Source organism: Strongylocentrotus purpuratus, unplaced genomic scaffold, assembly GCF_000002235.5.
Source record: "Strongylocentrotus purpuratus isolate Spur 01 unplaced genomic scaffold, Spur_5.0 spur5_scaffold_8, whole genome shotgun sequence".
NCBI lineage: Eukaryota > Metazoa > Echinodermata > Echinoidea > Camarodonta > Strongylocentrotidae > Strongylocentrotus > Strongylocentrotus purpuratus.
The window spans coordinates 2266865-2282301 of record NW_022145614.1 but is presented as its reverse complement, the minus strand read 5'-3'; the positions used below and the strand labels follow the sequence as shown (position 1 = coordinate 2282301).

The following is a 15437-nucleotide window of genomic DNA, read 5'->3' as shown; positions in this document are numbered from 1 at the left end:
TTAAAAAAGGTTGTTCTTGACAGCCCGAAATCTTGTCAGATGCTTACCTGACATAGCAACAAGTAATGTATGCAGACTGGATTCCAAGTATTGTAATTCATTCATGAGTAACAAGTTGATGGATACTTCATCACTAGGTCCCCAGGAAAGAAAAATTCATAAATTTGAATACGTTGGTAATCTGTCTATTGAACACACCCATAGACCACTGGTGGGGTGGTTCTTGCAAGTTTTCTGGTAATGGTGAAGGGTAAGCCCATTAATTACCATTCACAGTCAAAACAAACGTTTGAAAGTAAATGTAACTTGAAGTGTACTGTCAATATAGCTTCAGTAAGTAAATAAATTTGACGATTCGACTACAATTACAAGTATATTGAGTTTTGAAGACCTGCACCTACTAGCTTTTTAACACCTACGAGATCGATTTTTTTAATTGTTTTGAAAAGTCGCATATATATGATTATTGACAGAACGATCCTTTATTCTCGTGCAAAACGGAACTACTGGGCTAAATTTAATGTGAATGTTTCATGCTTCTCTGCGTATGCGGAAGAGTGTGCGTGGGAAATCATTACAGGGGATAGTAAACATATGAACCAGACGGGATAGATAGATGTCCCAGATGCTATTGTCATGCATCATATTGGTGTGTTAGCCTCGAAGTTTCGACGCTACACTGACATTCAAATAGGGAGTGACGTAGATGGAAGCACAAACACCCCTGACCTCAAAATCCTAGACCTGTACATGCTGAGGAAGTCAAGTATTGTTATTATGCTTTACGAGTCGAGCTAAATAGAGACGTGTATCAATCTGAACTGCAAGGCGAGCTCTAGTTGTTGCCAAGAGTTGATCACCATTCGATTCGATATGTTATGTTAGCTGCGACTCAACTCCTCTCTCAGACGTACTTTTACCGTTACATTGTACTGCAAGATGGTGTCTCGACTTGGTATCAACGCCTGGAAACTGGTGCTTATATCTACTCTGCTCTCATTCTGTTGTTATGCGCAAGGCAAGTGTTTACTTTTGAGTGTTGCGAATGAAACGGCATGGACCTATGGCTTGGTTGTGGTGTTATTATGTACGTTTACGTATTAAATGTATTGTGCATTGAATTGGACAAATCCACCACCTGAGTGAGATGTGAATTTAAGTCTATTCAACATTGCACGTACACAATAGGCTTCATCGCCGATATAATTCATTACATTTGCATTAAATAGATTGTAATCTGCGTGAAGCCTATCTATCATTAAAATCATGAAAGTTCTATTCTATGAGCGTAGATCCAGATTAGGCACCACATATCCAGCCCAGCCCCCCCCCCCCCCCCACCCACCGGACCAGTATACAAGGTGGTATAAAATGAGACAGCACGATAAATCGCTTTCTATTCACTTCAATTCAAATTTTTCCTGTTCCCAACATAATATTTCAAATCAATTAAGGAATATATATTGGAAACAAAGGGGTACACTATAAAGCAATGCTTGTACAATAATTATTGTGGACCCCTAAACGTTAACACTAACCCTTCATCAGTTTAGTTACGCATAATACTCCGCCGAACCCGTCAAAAGGAAATACAATGACTTAGTAAAATCATTGCCCCCCCCCCTATCCACACGACTGCTAAGAACATGCATATATTATGATGCTATATTATGCCGAGCCGAATACATGTGGTAATAGAATGTTGTCCATGTGCTGGAGTACTTTTTTTCTCCTTCTAACCTCGCTCATTAATATCGTGGGCTTCGTGGCAATCAGTATGTTTTATTTTGATAGGTAAAACTTGTATCTTCTCAGAACATTATTGGTCAACCTCTATGATTCTTTAAGGTGAGCAATAAAGTTCTGAGAAGATTCAAACTTTATCATTTATTATGGGTAACAGTTTATTCAAATTTAGTATCTACATTGCTACTTCATCACTTTGATTGATCATATTAATGTGATTGTGAGAGTATACATGAAAATACTTTTATCGTTCGATATCACAGTAAATATGCCTACCTGCATCATTATTAATGTCATAAACTGTAATTGGGTGTATCATACACCACATCTATGTGACTACTATGTGTAATGTGAACCATGTAAGCATGCCCTGGTGATAACATGTTATCCGGTTATTCTGTGTACCTTACGAATTATTGAATGATATTCATTTCATTTTCATTTCATTTATTTATTCACTATTTTCAAATAATCCTGCATAACATCAAGAACGTGACAAAAGTACATTTCTGGTAACAATGATGTTTTACCTATAAATCAGTAAATAATACTTTTAAGTAACTCAACAATTTATTATTCCCATGTTATGACCTTCAAGATAATTGATTTTCTTTGGGGGGGGGAATATTATGGCGTGTTCAAAAGCTATATGCTTGTATATTATTATTATTATATTACATGCCCCCAAATTAAGTTAATGTAGTCAATAATTGGGTCATAGAACTGGAAAGATCTTTTGATCAAACTACACACAAGATGTTGACACGAAACACACACGCACGCACGCAAAAGGGGGATGGGTAGGTGGACAGATGTCTCCACCCCTCCCCCCCTCAACTTTCCCCTCTCGTTGGATGCACTGCAAACTGCAGAGTGGTTTTTCATATATATTTTTTTAACGAAATATGTAATGTTACAAGGCATGCAAAACTTGTTAAATTGATACAGGTTCAGATTGCAAGTGACTATTTTTGTAACTAATCTAAGCTATTAACTTAGAAATTCAATCGTGCTTGTTTTCATAGCTACCCTTGTAAATATCGTAAAAGCACCATAATAAAAGTGTAGGGATATTCATTTCAAGCACTCCACACAATGACAAACTAAGCGCATAACTACAGTTTCAATAAATAATTTTACCATTGATGTGGCGGGACTCCAGAAATGTTGTGGAGGGGGAGGGGGTGGTCTAATTAGCTAGGTGGGTTAAAAGGGGGTACGGAGGGGAAAGGGATAATAAATCAGCTTCACGACTTACTTTCCCCCTCTTTCTCTATCTCTCCCCTGCTCCGCCTCCCTCCCTTCTCACTGACCCCCCCCCCCCCCCCTCCTCTTCCCACCTCTTCTACACCCCTTTAAAAAGCTGTCTTCTATACTGCATTTCTATGTTTTTCTTAGCTCGTATGGCACGTACCACGCAATACCCGAATTGTAGCCTTTGGTATACAAACAAAGATATGAAAGCGGAAGTGCTTGAAAATAGTATGGCACTGTACACACGGTTGGGAATGCATTGAACGCCCCTGAGGCCAGTTTAATACCGATACATTTAGGTTTATATTATACATTTTTTCCTTCACTTTATGGCACCATGTTTAATGCACATTTTAACAGCGTCTACACAAGTTTATTTACCTAAAAAGTGATCACAATGAAATTGTTCTCAAAAAGGGCAATCGACCAATTTCTTTTGGAAATTATATACGCAACAGTACTATTCAGTGTTTGGTTTTTTTTTTACATGCAGTTTGCATTTTACAGGCAAATTCCAACAACAAGGACGTTCGCACCAAATTCCACACCTGGGTGGAGATATTCAGTGAGGATAAAATCAAGGGGCTTGATCTCAAATCCTTCGTATCTCTCTCTCCATGTGTTTTAATATCTCGACTAAAATGATCCTATATCTCAAATTTGATGACAAACTTTGTTTCTCTTTATGATTCTACCAATATTATATTTAGAACATTTCCAGTGACTATTGTTTGTTACAGCGTTGATTGTAATTATATTTGGTTGGGTGAGTAAAATGATACTGTTTACATTGCCTGCCATGTTTGTCTATTCAGCCTTTTTATTTAGAATTGTGTCGTCGGAGTTTAAGCATTGTATGGTCGATGATTCACAGATTATTGACTTAAAATGGATTGTTTGCAATTCCCCTTTTAATCCTTCTCGTTAAGGCCTATCGGGCGACAACAAGCGAAAACATATATATTGCGACCTGACTACAACTAAATGAAAAGATCAGGATTAGATAAGAAAATTCGAGAATGCATTTTTTCCTAATTGAGGTCACGATTTGCCATATCGATAGTTATTCCTAAGTAAAGTGGAAGTCCAACCTAATATTTAGTCGGTTTTAATAGAAGCAGAAAAATTAGATAAACATTATGTTTAATAGGAGTTTGCTCAACTATCACTGACCTTTTCCTCTCATTTTTGTCTGCTTCGATTAAAACCAACTTAGTATCAAGGTGAACTTCCCCTTTAAGGAGCTAGTGTGGTTAAAAGCCTAGTTTGGAAGTTATATGGCGGGTACCAGAACATAATTTCTTCTCTGGAACTTGTGGTGTCGTGGTGAAAAATTGATTATGATATATCAACGATGCTTTCAGCTTGTTGATTACTTGATTAAAAAACGAAGGTCACCATAACCTCGTTATGATCCATGTATTTAGGTTGACTTGCGGTACGAGTAATATAATTTCATCTGCATGTTTAGGCGGCTATAATTATGACAGCATAAATTAGATGTAAAGAAATGATCCACCATTTCGATACAGAGATTAGCGATAGCTTTATCTCGTAGCCAGTGTGGCATACACATAAACTAAATCCAGAACACCAGGGTTTTTTCATTTGCATTTGCTGTTCATGAAAAAGGTTGTACTGGAATTTTGTTCATTTATTCATTTTATGATGATGTTATCCAGCGCTATTAGTTTACCAGAATACGACAAGTGAAGTGTATTTTTTTTGGCTTACTTTTTCATAATGTTATTAGGCTGAAGTCTCAATTGGATTCGATATTTTGAGATTTGGCAAGATTACTTATTATATTATTGGGGGATTGAAAAACGCTTGGTAGATACGTTTGGCGTATGGAAATGTTATTGCTTTTGAGAAAACGGGAAGTGAATTGAGAAAAATCTGTTGAGTCTTTTTCTGTGTTATGTGTTGCATTTTAAACCTTTTTCATGTATACTAAGTCAATTCACGGCAGACAAAAGATAATAATCTTCACATCATTGTCATATAAATTGTTTGCGATGTTCTAGTTGAGTAGAGTTCTATCTATATCTCTTTGTAACTGAAGGACGACTTTCAAGAGAAAAGACATTTAAAGGTCGTAGTTACGTAGTACATATACGATATAAACGCAGTAATATATTACAAAGATATAGCCAGTTTCAAATTAATTACTTAAACGATGTGTAACGTGACATCAGGGAGTTCCCAACTCCCTGATGACATGCAGCTTTAACGAGCGTGGGCATAAAAATGTCAGCTATTTACTTCTTCATTGAACGAAAACGAAAAAGGGATATTAAAAATGCCATTAATGGACCATAACGGACTAGTCATTACCATGATTACATATCGTACTTCAAGGCAAAAATTGCAATCATGTCAGAATTCGGAACATCAATATTCCAAGATAATGTTCGTGCAGATTTGTCATGGTCTAGGGGACAAGTCACCGGAATGTGGATCACATGGTTCGGGGTTTGAGTCCCACCGCGGCACTATGTGTCCATTGGTAAGACATTAATCTACATTTCCCACTCTTCGCCCAGGTGTTAATAGGTACCGGGCAATTGCTAGGGTAATAACTGCAGCGCCCGTGGGAAGAGCAGTATTAATTCTGATGTTGCTACTATATGTAAATAAGACCGAATTATTTTATTATTTTTATTTTTTTATTAGCATTATTATCATCATTCTATAAGTATCACATAAAATAATACCTGTCGATCGCATTACCTCATTTAGAGCGTGAACAATTTTGTTAACAAGTAGAGTGATTTACATTCAGCGTTAGTATAATTACTGAAATATGGAATAATTCTCATTTTTTGACTAGGCCATGATTATCATGTCATAATTTTGTTTCCCCATACACTTCAGTTTGAGTATGATATGTTCCCTGCATACACGAATATAGCGGTCCATCTATCCATACACACGTACATCTCTCCCACGTACAAAAATCAACACCTCCATATTCAATACAACTCAGCTATAATAACAGACGAATCAATGTCCTTTAGAAAGAAGGGATTTTTTTCCATGAAGGAAACTGGCAGTTTATATCCTGCCTACCAAGGAAAGGCAAAGTCCGGATGTGTTATGATTCTTAATCATGATCTTATTTTAGTCTGAGCTCCTTCCTGTTTTGGGTCAGGTCCAGTATTAGTGTTGGAGTAAAATGATGTTTTCTAATATGATTGTAATGACATTTCCGGGATCGTGTATTTCCTTGTTCATGTATACACAGTTTATAATGAAGTATGTCGATGGTATGAAAACTCATATGCGTGCAGTTTTAGCACGATTGTCATGTAGTAAATCAATGTAATTGAATGAATTTTTGTAATTTAAAGAGAAAAATCTCCCATCTTCTACATTAAATGAGTGAGGCAGCATGAAAAGGGATAACAGGACATACGAAAATCGAATTGAATATACAAACCAAACATTCAAACATATCAAAGATATGATATCAATGTGTCACAAGTATTTGTAACCTTGGTGTGTTCTTTGATACGAATAGGACTCCTCAAATTCAACATGTTTCAAAATCGGTCAGATATCAGTTGCGTAATTGGGGTTTCATTCGAAAATACTTAACTCGCAGTGCCACATAGAAGATTATTCATGCATTCATTTCATCTCGCCTTGATTTCGGAATGCTCTCTTGTTTAACCTGTCTCATAATCAGCTTGCCAATTACAAAAATAGCAACATTTCTTTGATTAATCACTACATCACTCTGGAATTGTTAGGCTCTAGGGCTTTGAGATATTCCTACAGTAGAGTCTTTCAAAAGCAACCTTAAAGCTCATCAGTTTGCTTTTAGTTGATCTGATGTTTCTTCTTTTTGTGTTTATATTGTTTTTGTGTACAAGTATGTTTATGTGTTTTATGTTTTGCACTAGTGCGCCCTGAGCTTAAGTGGATTTAGCGCCTTATATATTATTATATTATCGTTATTATTCTACTTCTCCTTCTCATTCTACTTCTACTCCTTCTACTTCTACTTCTACATCTACTGCTACTTCTACTTCTACTTCTACATCTATACTGCTACTTCTACTTCTACGTTTACTTCTCATTTTATTTCTACTTCTACTTCCATTTCTACATCTACATCTACTTCTACTTCTGCACGTACTGCTACTTCTACTTCTACCTTACTTCTACTTCTACATCTATACTGCTGCTTCTACTTCTACTTCTACTTCTACACCTATACTGCTACTTCTAATTCTCATTCTATTTCCGCTTACACTTCTACTCCTACTTCTACTTATACTTCTCATTCTCATTATACTTCTCCTTCTTCTTCTCTACTTCTCATTCTCATTCTAATTCTACTTCAACTCCTACTGCTACTTCTACATCTACTGCTACTTCTACATCTACTGCTACTTCTACATCTACTGCTACTTCTACTTCTACTTTACTTCTCCTTCTCATTATACTTCTCCTTCTTCTTCTATACTTCTCATTCTAATTCTACTCCTTCTTCTACTTCTACATCTACTGCTTCTTCTACTTCTACTTCTACATCTACTTCTACTTCTACTTCTACTTCTATTCCAACTCCTACTTTCATAATCTCTACTCTCCTTCATCCACCTTCTACTTCTACCTTTCGTCTAGTTCAATATTCATAATTATTTTTAGAGAAAATTGCCCCTCTTATCTTGATATTTTTCTCTACTTTTGGTCATTTTGCAGAGCTTGATATTCGTCTCTTCGGTGGTAGCGGTAACTATGAGGGTCGAGTAGAGGTCAGGGTCAACGGCCAATGGGGTACAGTCTGTAATGAAACATGGGACATGGACGATGCTACAGTGGTATGTCGGGAGCTCGGTGACCGAACAGCTATCAAATACGATGTGATGTATGGTGAAGGGGAAGGACCTATCTTGTATACGAACTCCACGTGTACGGGTGAAGAAGAACGTCTGCAAGATTGTCCTCATGAGGAACCTACGGTAGATGTCTGCCAGCATACCCAAGATGCAGGGGTACAATGCAGTTTCAAAGGTGAGCACATAATAGGTCATACAGTGGCGTTTACAGCACAGAATGGAGCCGACGGGGCGCCCAACCCCGCTAAAGTAGGGACGTTTAGATTTGCACGTCGACAGATTTGACTGCAACGTGTGACGTCATTTTAAGGCACTGCGCATGCGTTACGTCGTCCTCAGTCGGCGATCGAGAATGCGTCAACCTTGATTTTCCTAAATCTAGTACATACATACATACATACATATTGGTATTTATATAGCGCCTTTACATACTCAAGGTACTAGTATGCCGCGTGCGCATAAAATATACAGTTCCTCAGGTAGACAAAGGAGCATCCCTTCCTTCCCTGCTATTTATGTAAAAATGTGTAGAACAGGTGTCACATGCATATTCACCTGTTCTACACATTTTTACATAATTGCAGTAAAGGGATTTGTTGAGGGTAGAATGAGGAACTGTATATTTTGTCCTCTTTCTTTGTCCGTGATGTTCATAATGTTACTTCCTGCATGCATGTATATCGTAGAGTGCAATCTAAAAGATTTCTAATTGTAGTCAACATGGGCAGTTAAGTACGTTGACACGCATGATCAGTCGGCGTTCATCGTGTTCTCGTCCACTCAATCTAAAAGTCCCTAGTATTAACCTGCAGTGTTACCTGTTACACCCACAAATGTAATAACACTTTACCCACAAGTGTAAAAATTTCACCCACAAATGTAATAACCACTTTACCCACAAATGTAATAATTTTGAATCACCCACAAATGTAATTATGACTTTACCCACAAATGTAATAAATTTGAAGGGTTATTTTGTCGAATTTGTTCAAAACTAAATCCCTGTAATAAAGCATGGGAATAGCGCGCAGTCTTTACTCCAGACCCGGTTATTTCAAAAATTTAAAAAATCTTCAAAACTAAGACCCCATAATCCTTTTCCTGTGGAATAACATGAGAATCGAGCGTAGTCTTTCCTCCAGACACGGTTATTCAAAAGTATAAAAAAAAAAAAAACTTTTAAACTAAGACCCTACCATCTTCCAAACTAAGACCCGGTAATAAAGCATGGGTTTAGAGCGTAGTTTTTCTTCCAGACCCGGTTATTTCAAAACTTTTTAAAAATCTTCAAAACTAAGACCCCATTATCTTATTCCTGTGGAAGAACATGAGTATTGAGCGTAGTCTTTCCTCCAGACCCGGTTATTCAGAAGTTTTTTTTTAACTTCTGAATAACCGGGTCTGGAGGAAAGACTACGCTCAATACTAGGCGTTGTGGCGTGCGCCTGTAATCCAGCTAAAAGTGGAAGTTACAAACTGATTCAGCCGAGGACACAGGTTCGAAACTGAGTCACGTCTTTCGGATGGTGACGTTAAAGGTCGGTCCCCAGACGTAAATAATCAGATCTGATTGATACACGTCTGTAAAAACCAATACACACACACACACGTTCTTCCACAGGAATAAGATGATGGGGTCTTAGTTTTGAAGATTTTTAAAAAGTTTTGAAATAACCGGGTCTGGAAGAAAAACTACGCTCTAAACCCATGCTTTATTACCGGGTCTTAGTTTGGAAGATGGTGGGGTCTTAGTTTAAAAGTTTTTTGTTTTTTTTTATTACTTTTGAATAACCGGGTCTGGAGGAAAGACTACGCTCGATTCTCATCTTATTCCACAGGAAAAGGATTATGGGGTCTTAGTTTTGAAGTTTTTTTTAATTTTTGAAATACCCGGGTCTGGAGTAAAAACTGCGCGCTATACCCATGCTTTATTACAGGTTTTAGTTTAGAACAAATTCGACAAAATATCCCTTCAAATTTATTACATTTGTGATACGGCGCTGCCTTACCAAAAACTGAAACCATGCATTATCTTAAACATTAACGATCCCAATGCAGGCAGCCATTTAATTATGGTCATCCAATGGTATGGGACTATTCATTCCTTGACAATTATTTTCAGATGACGAATCACGAAGAGTTGTCAACACACAGCTAGCCTTTTGCATAGATAACATCAATTGTATTTGGTGGTTGTTTGTGCCGAATGAAACCCATTTAAGATGAGTATGTCGACTTGTTCGGCAAACCATCAACATTTAATACTTTTACGGAAACTGAAAAGTTGTTTTGGTAAAGATGGACAGAAGGCAAACATCTACTTTAGTATTAGCATATACAATGTAGGCCGAAGTTTTTTTTAACAACAAGGTCATTGGTCTTAGTCTCTACCATGTTGACAGAATATTGTGTTACGTGATTACACTTAAAAGACAATAATTCACAGTTTATACTTTTTCTGTGTGTGCTTTTCAGATGTTGATCTGCGGTTAGTCGGTGGTTTAACCCCAAACGAAGGTCGGGTAGAGGTTTACAAAAAGAACACCGATGGTACGGGGGAATGGGGCAGGGTGTGTGCCGGTTCGGAGTGGGACCGGAATGAAGCTAACGTGGTTTGTCGAACAGTCGGGTATCCGAACGGTGCCGAGGCGTCAAGCGGTAGCTTCGAGAGCGGTACCGGTAGGGTGTTCATCATCGACTTGGAGTGTACCGGTAAAGAGAATACTGTCCTTGGCTGCGAGAAAGCTAACTTCGGCGATCTACAAGGTTGTCCAAGCGATGAGGTGGACGCCACCGTTGTTTGCATATCTGAAGGTAAGGCTTTGAAGCAAATGAAGTGCAATGCTCGTACTGGTGTTTTTATAGGCAGTATGAGTTTCAGCCTGTTATTCAGAGATGTTCAGTATCAGACGATCTCAGAATGACTTCACGTTCTGCAGTGTTACAATATATCAAGCGTCTCAAAAAAAGAATCCCTAGGATTGTACGACGCACGCTCCGGTGACAAAAATTGCTCCACGAAATTTCCTACACTTACAATTCTTAACTTTAACCCTAACCTAAACCTAAACTATAAGTTTGCCGAGATAAAGTCCGGTCAATTATCACCAGAGCATATTTTGGATCACCATCCTGAGTGGGCGCAAAAGAACGTGTAACTTGTCCATGTCTAATGATAAATCCATAAATCTTCGTGAGGAGATGATGATTAAGATGTTAACAAAGTTTGGCACCAATTTTTAAGGAACGAGGAAAATCTAGCATGCCGCATTTCTGTATATTTTGCGTTTTGAATATGTTCGTTCTGATTCAGCAGATCATTATCATTACACATTGTGTTTCTAAATAATATCACCAAAAAAATGATGTTTAGAATTGTAAAGAAAAATAATACCGCCATTATTTTGATACAATGAGCAACAATGTGGAACAACGTGGAACACCGTGGTATATTGATGAAGGCTCTTACGTCGCAAGTTGTCCCTCTCCAGCCAGGTGTAAAAGGGTACCTGGCAATGCTATGTAATAAACATGGCATGGCCCATGCACAGGAAGAGCAAAAATGATACTGGTGTGGCTACTCTGGGCTAAAAAGACCTAATTACCATTATTATATTTTAAGAAATACATGTATTGCTGTAAGTCGTCATTTCGCTTTTATCTTACAGTGAAGACGGAAGAGTTATCAAAGGGAGCGATCGCTGGTATCGGTGTTGGGTTCGGATTGGTCATCATAATGTGCTGTATCTTTAGTCTCAACTGTAAATGTAGACCGTTTTGGAAGAAACGAGAGGTAGATGAAACAGACGTGTATGCCGCTGCGAGTAAGGTCCTCAGTACCACTTCCAACGTAAGTAGCCAAGATTTATTACTTTGGTGATGTAAATGGGTACCTGGCAGGAATTAATTCCTTGAAATACTAGAGCGCCGCAGTGGCCGCCTTGCTAAAGCCAGGGTAATAATCGGGGCAGCGCCAGGAGCGTCACAACGTGACGGACATGTGCGCTATATAAGAAGCCACCATTACTATTATTATTCCATCGTTTTCTACCATACTGTAGATGATTAGAGGGAAGGGTATCTGTTCCACCCTGTAGAGCATTGATTGGTCTAGGTGAATAGAAATGAAGTCTGGTTTTTAGCATACAGCTTGGCCACTTTCTAATTGTTTCTAGAATTTCTGTATTAAATAACCATCATATCATATCACATCACATAACATAGTTTCTAAGTAAATCGTTCTGGACACGTTGCATTATCAGCTTTTCAATCATAGGATAAACATAATCAGACTGATATAGGAGAAAGCCCGTTGATATAGTAGTTTAAATTGTTTTCTTCAATACTTATTTTACAGCTTAAAAGTGAATCAGATACCCGGCAAGATTCCATCTCGGATATTGACCCAAATATGTTCATCTTCGCGCCGAAGAATCCCCCTCCTGGGTTCGGTATGTCTGATGCTAGTGGAACCAACGGTGTCCTTCCCAACATCGATGAAACGAAAGAGCCCAACGGAGAACTTACAGGATCCGGTAAGAAAGAAGACTCTAGCTCTCAAGATAACCACGTGACAGGGGATGAACAGAAACCATCTACGGAGGGAGATCATGTCGCTGTTTCCATGACAACGGAAGAAAACGAGGACGATATCCATCTTTATGACGATGTCGAATTGATCCTTGGTGAAGGCATAGACACGCATGACGAGAAAGAGAGCGAAGTCGTAACGATCGATGAGCAGGGAGGAGCTTACTTTAAGAGAGAGAGTCACGATCTCGATGACCACGATTACGGCGAGATCGTAGACAACGACAACGCCGAGATCGTAGACAACGACGACACCGAGCTCGGAGGAAACGATTACCTTGAGCTCGTAGACAATGGAAACCCCGAGATCGTAGACAACGACAACGCCGAGATCGTAGACAACGACTACACCGAGCTCGGAGGAAACGATTACCTTGAGCTCGTAGACAATGGAAACCCCGAGATCGTAGACAACGACAACGCCGAGATCGTAGACAACGACGACACCGAGTTCGGAGAAAACGATTACCTTGATCCCTTAGACAACAGAAACCCCGAGATCGTAGATTATGCCGAGATCGTAGACAACGCCAACCCCGTGCTCAGAGAAAACGACTACCTTGAGCTCGTAGACAATGAAAACCCCGAGATCGTAGAGAATGAGAGCGTGTTGACGGATCAACAAGCGGGGGGTCACTCCAAAACGGGCATGACAGATGAAGACAATGGTGCGTTTGATACGCGATTGTAAAAACAAATGGTTGTAAATGTTAATAATAATAAATAAGTGAACAAAAAAAAAAAGATAACGATTTTAAATGATTTTAAAATTAAAGGAAAAGAATCTTTGCTGTGGAAACAGAAACAATGGACAAACATAGGTATAAAGCTAATGATTATTTTTTTTCTCTAATGATTATAATACAAAGAACAATCTAATTGCTTCAGTACGTACACTAGGCTTGATATTTAAAATAATGCTTGACAGTTCTATGCACCAGTTCATATATATTTTGTTTGTTTTGTTCTTTTCATAGCTGGCCTATGTAAATATAATGTGAAAATTGTAATTTGGATCTAATCCAATTTTGAGAACTCTCATTTTATAAGAAATAATCGAAAGTAAATAAGAATCGATCAAGGTAAGTACATGTAGTCTAAGCTTTGCTTCGGGTGCTACATGATAGTACTTAAATCACCCTTCCTAGTTCTATCTGCACTGTATTTATCTACTACTTACTACTTTTAAAACCCTGTATGAAAGGAAAGGAGTTTCCTATGAGGGATATTATGATGATGATCCACAGCACTTTTATGGCGCCATTTATCTGTTTCAAACTTTCAAAGGCGCGAGCTCCTCCTTAACACTGGCAGTGCATTACCCTATTAAACGTCTTCGTACATCCCGCTACTTTTCTTTATTCTTTCAGTGACGTCAATTTCGTTTTCTCATTTGTTTTGATTTGTTTTGATTTAATTCCAGATCCATCTGAATCTTTTTTCCGCATGGAACTGGAAAACTCTACTTTACTTTGAGTTTTGAAATGAGTTTGTCGTATCTCTGCCTTCTTGATATGACCTGTAGGCTCACTGTAGCCGTTTCTTTTGACAATGCCAGAAACAGAATCTTACATAGTTACACTGAACTTCACGACACTGGGGACTTTGGTTTAAGTGTAAAACTCGAGTCTGCGCCAGAAGACTACCGTGGACCTAAGTGCTTTTGTACGACCATCACTATGTCAATAGATCGACATGCATCGGGTATCAAAGAAGAAAACAATCTTTTTTAAACAAGTAGAGACGAAAATGCTCTATCCAAAAATCATTGAACTGTGACTTTAATCCGCTTTTAGATCATTTTCTTTAGTTTGAGCCTCCGTTATTGACTATAGGTCAGGTCGTGCGCTGTTGTTTTTTCAATGCAAGCAGAGTACTACTCACAATGCAGATATTTTATTATTTTTGGTCAAAACACATAAAATACTTCCTAACAGAGCAATACTTTTAAAAATTAAAATTTGTTTACGATGTTGTATATATTTTCATGCACTGAAATGGATAAACGGCAAAACGGATTGGTAACATGTAATGTAGAGATTATTCTTCACTCTGATCTAATCAGATTATCTATTGTTCTTTAGAAATGTCAATATGAAGCATAATATACTTTGATTGTGTTTGTTTCCTGAAACAGGAAATCGGTATATAACGACAATTATAAATTATATATTTCCTTCTGCAATGCAGAACATATTCATGTAGTTCATGTAGATTATCAACTATTTAGAAGCAGTGCATGGACTCTGGATTACAAATCAACATGGGCGTATTAGGAGAAATAGAATGATACAATGAGTTTCTCTTATTTTTCTGCTTTCATATAAATTAACTTATTTTAAAGGTAATTGGGGATTCCCTTAAAGCTATTTCAGAGTATTCTACACAAACTCCTCATCCAAAAATGCATTTATCAGAAGAAAAAAAATCGAAAGTAATGTCTTTAAACATGTCCGATCAAGGAATAATTGCACCCTCACGTGACTGAGTCTCTTTGCGCTGCACGAACCTTTTCTGAAATATCGTCGGAGTGTAAATATTTACAAGTTAAATCATTCACATAATCATGAAATTTTGGAGAAAATGTGTTTGTGCAACCTTAATTTTTTTTAGTAAAGCTTAAATGCGTTTAATTTCTCTTTATTCCCCTTTCTTCTTTTGATCTCTAATTTTCGTGTAGTTGTTTCGGTCTTCATTTTATACGAGTAATTTTGTAATCCATGTAAAGCAAAGTGGTAAAGAGAGAGAGAGAGAGAGAGAGAGAGAGAGAGAGAGAGAGAGAGAAAGACGGTGGGGTAGAGAGATGGGAGAGCGAGAGAGGGGGATAGAGAGAGATGAGAGATATAAATGAGAGAGAAAGAGATGAGGGAGAGACATAACAGAGAGAAAGAGATGAGGGGTAGAGAGAAAGAAAGAGATGAGGGAGAGACATAACAGAGAGAAAGAGATGAGGGGTAGAGAGAAAGAAAAAGATGAGGGAGAGACATAACAGAGAGA

General features: G+C 38.0%; 1 protein-coding gene across 2 annotated transcripts; it reads left to right on the top strand.

Moving 5' to 3' along the window:
• The first annotated feature begins 571 nt into the window (after positions 1-571).
• LOC100893720 (lysyl oxidase homolog 2) lies at positions 572-15083 on the top strand. 2 transcript variants are annotated; one of them, XM_030975789.1, is made up of 7 exons: positions 572-1018; positions 7714-8025; positions 10326-10664; positions 11519-11700; positions 12208-12366; positions 12454-13108; positions 13864-15083. In XM_030975789.1, exons 1-7 carry the CDS (start codon positions 940-942, stop codon positions 13914-13916), a joined length of 1779 nt encoding a protein of 592 aa, XP_030831649.1. In that variant the 5' UTR covers positions 572-939; the 3' UTR covers positions 13917-15083. The 2 variants fall into 2 exon arrangements, with proteins under 2 accessions (XP_030831649.1, XP_011664876.2); XM_011666574.2 differs by having other exon boundaries at positions 573-1018; positions 12208-13108.
• Positions 15084-15437: the final 354 nt, after the last annotated feature.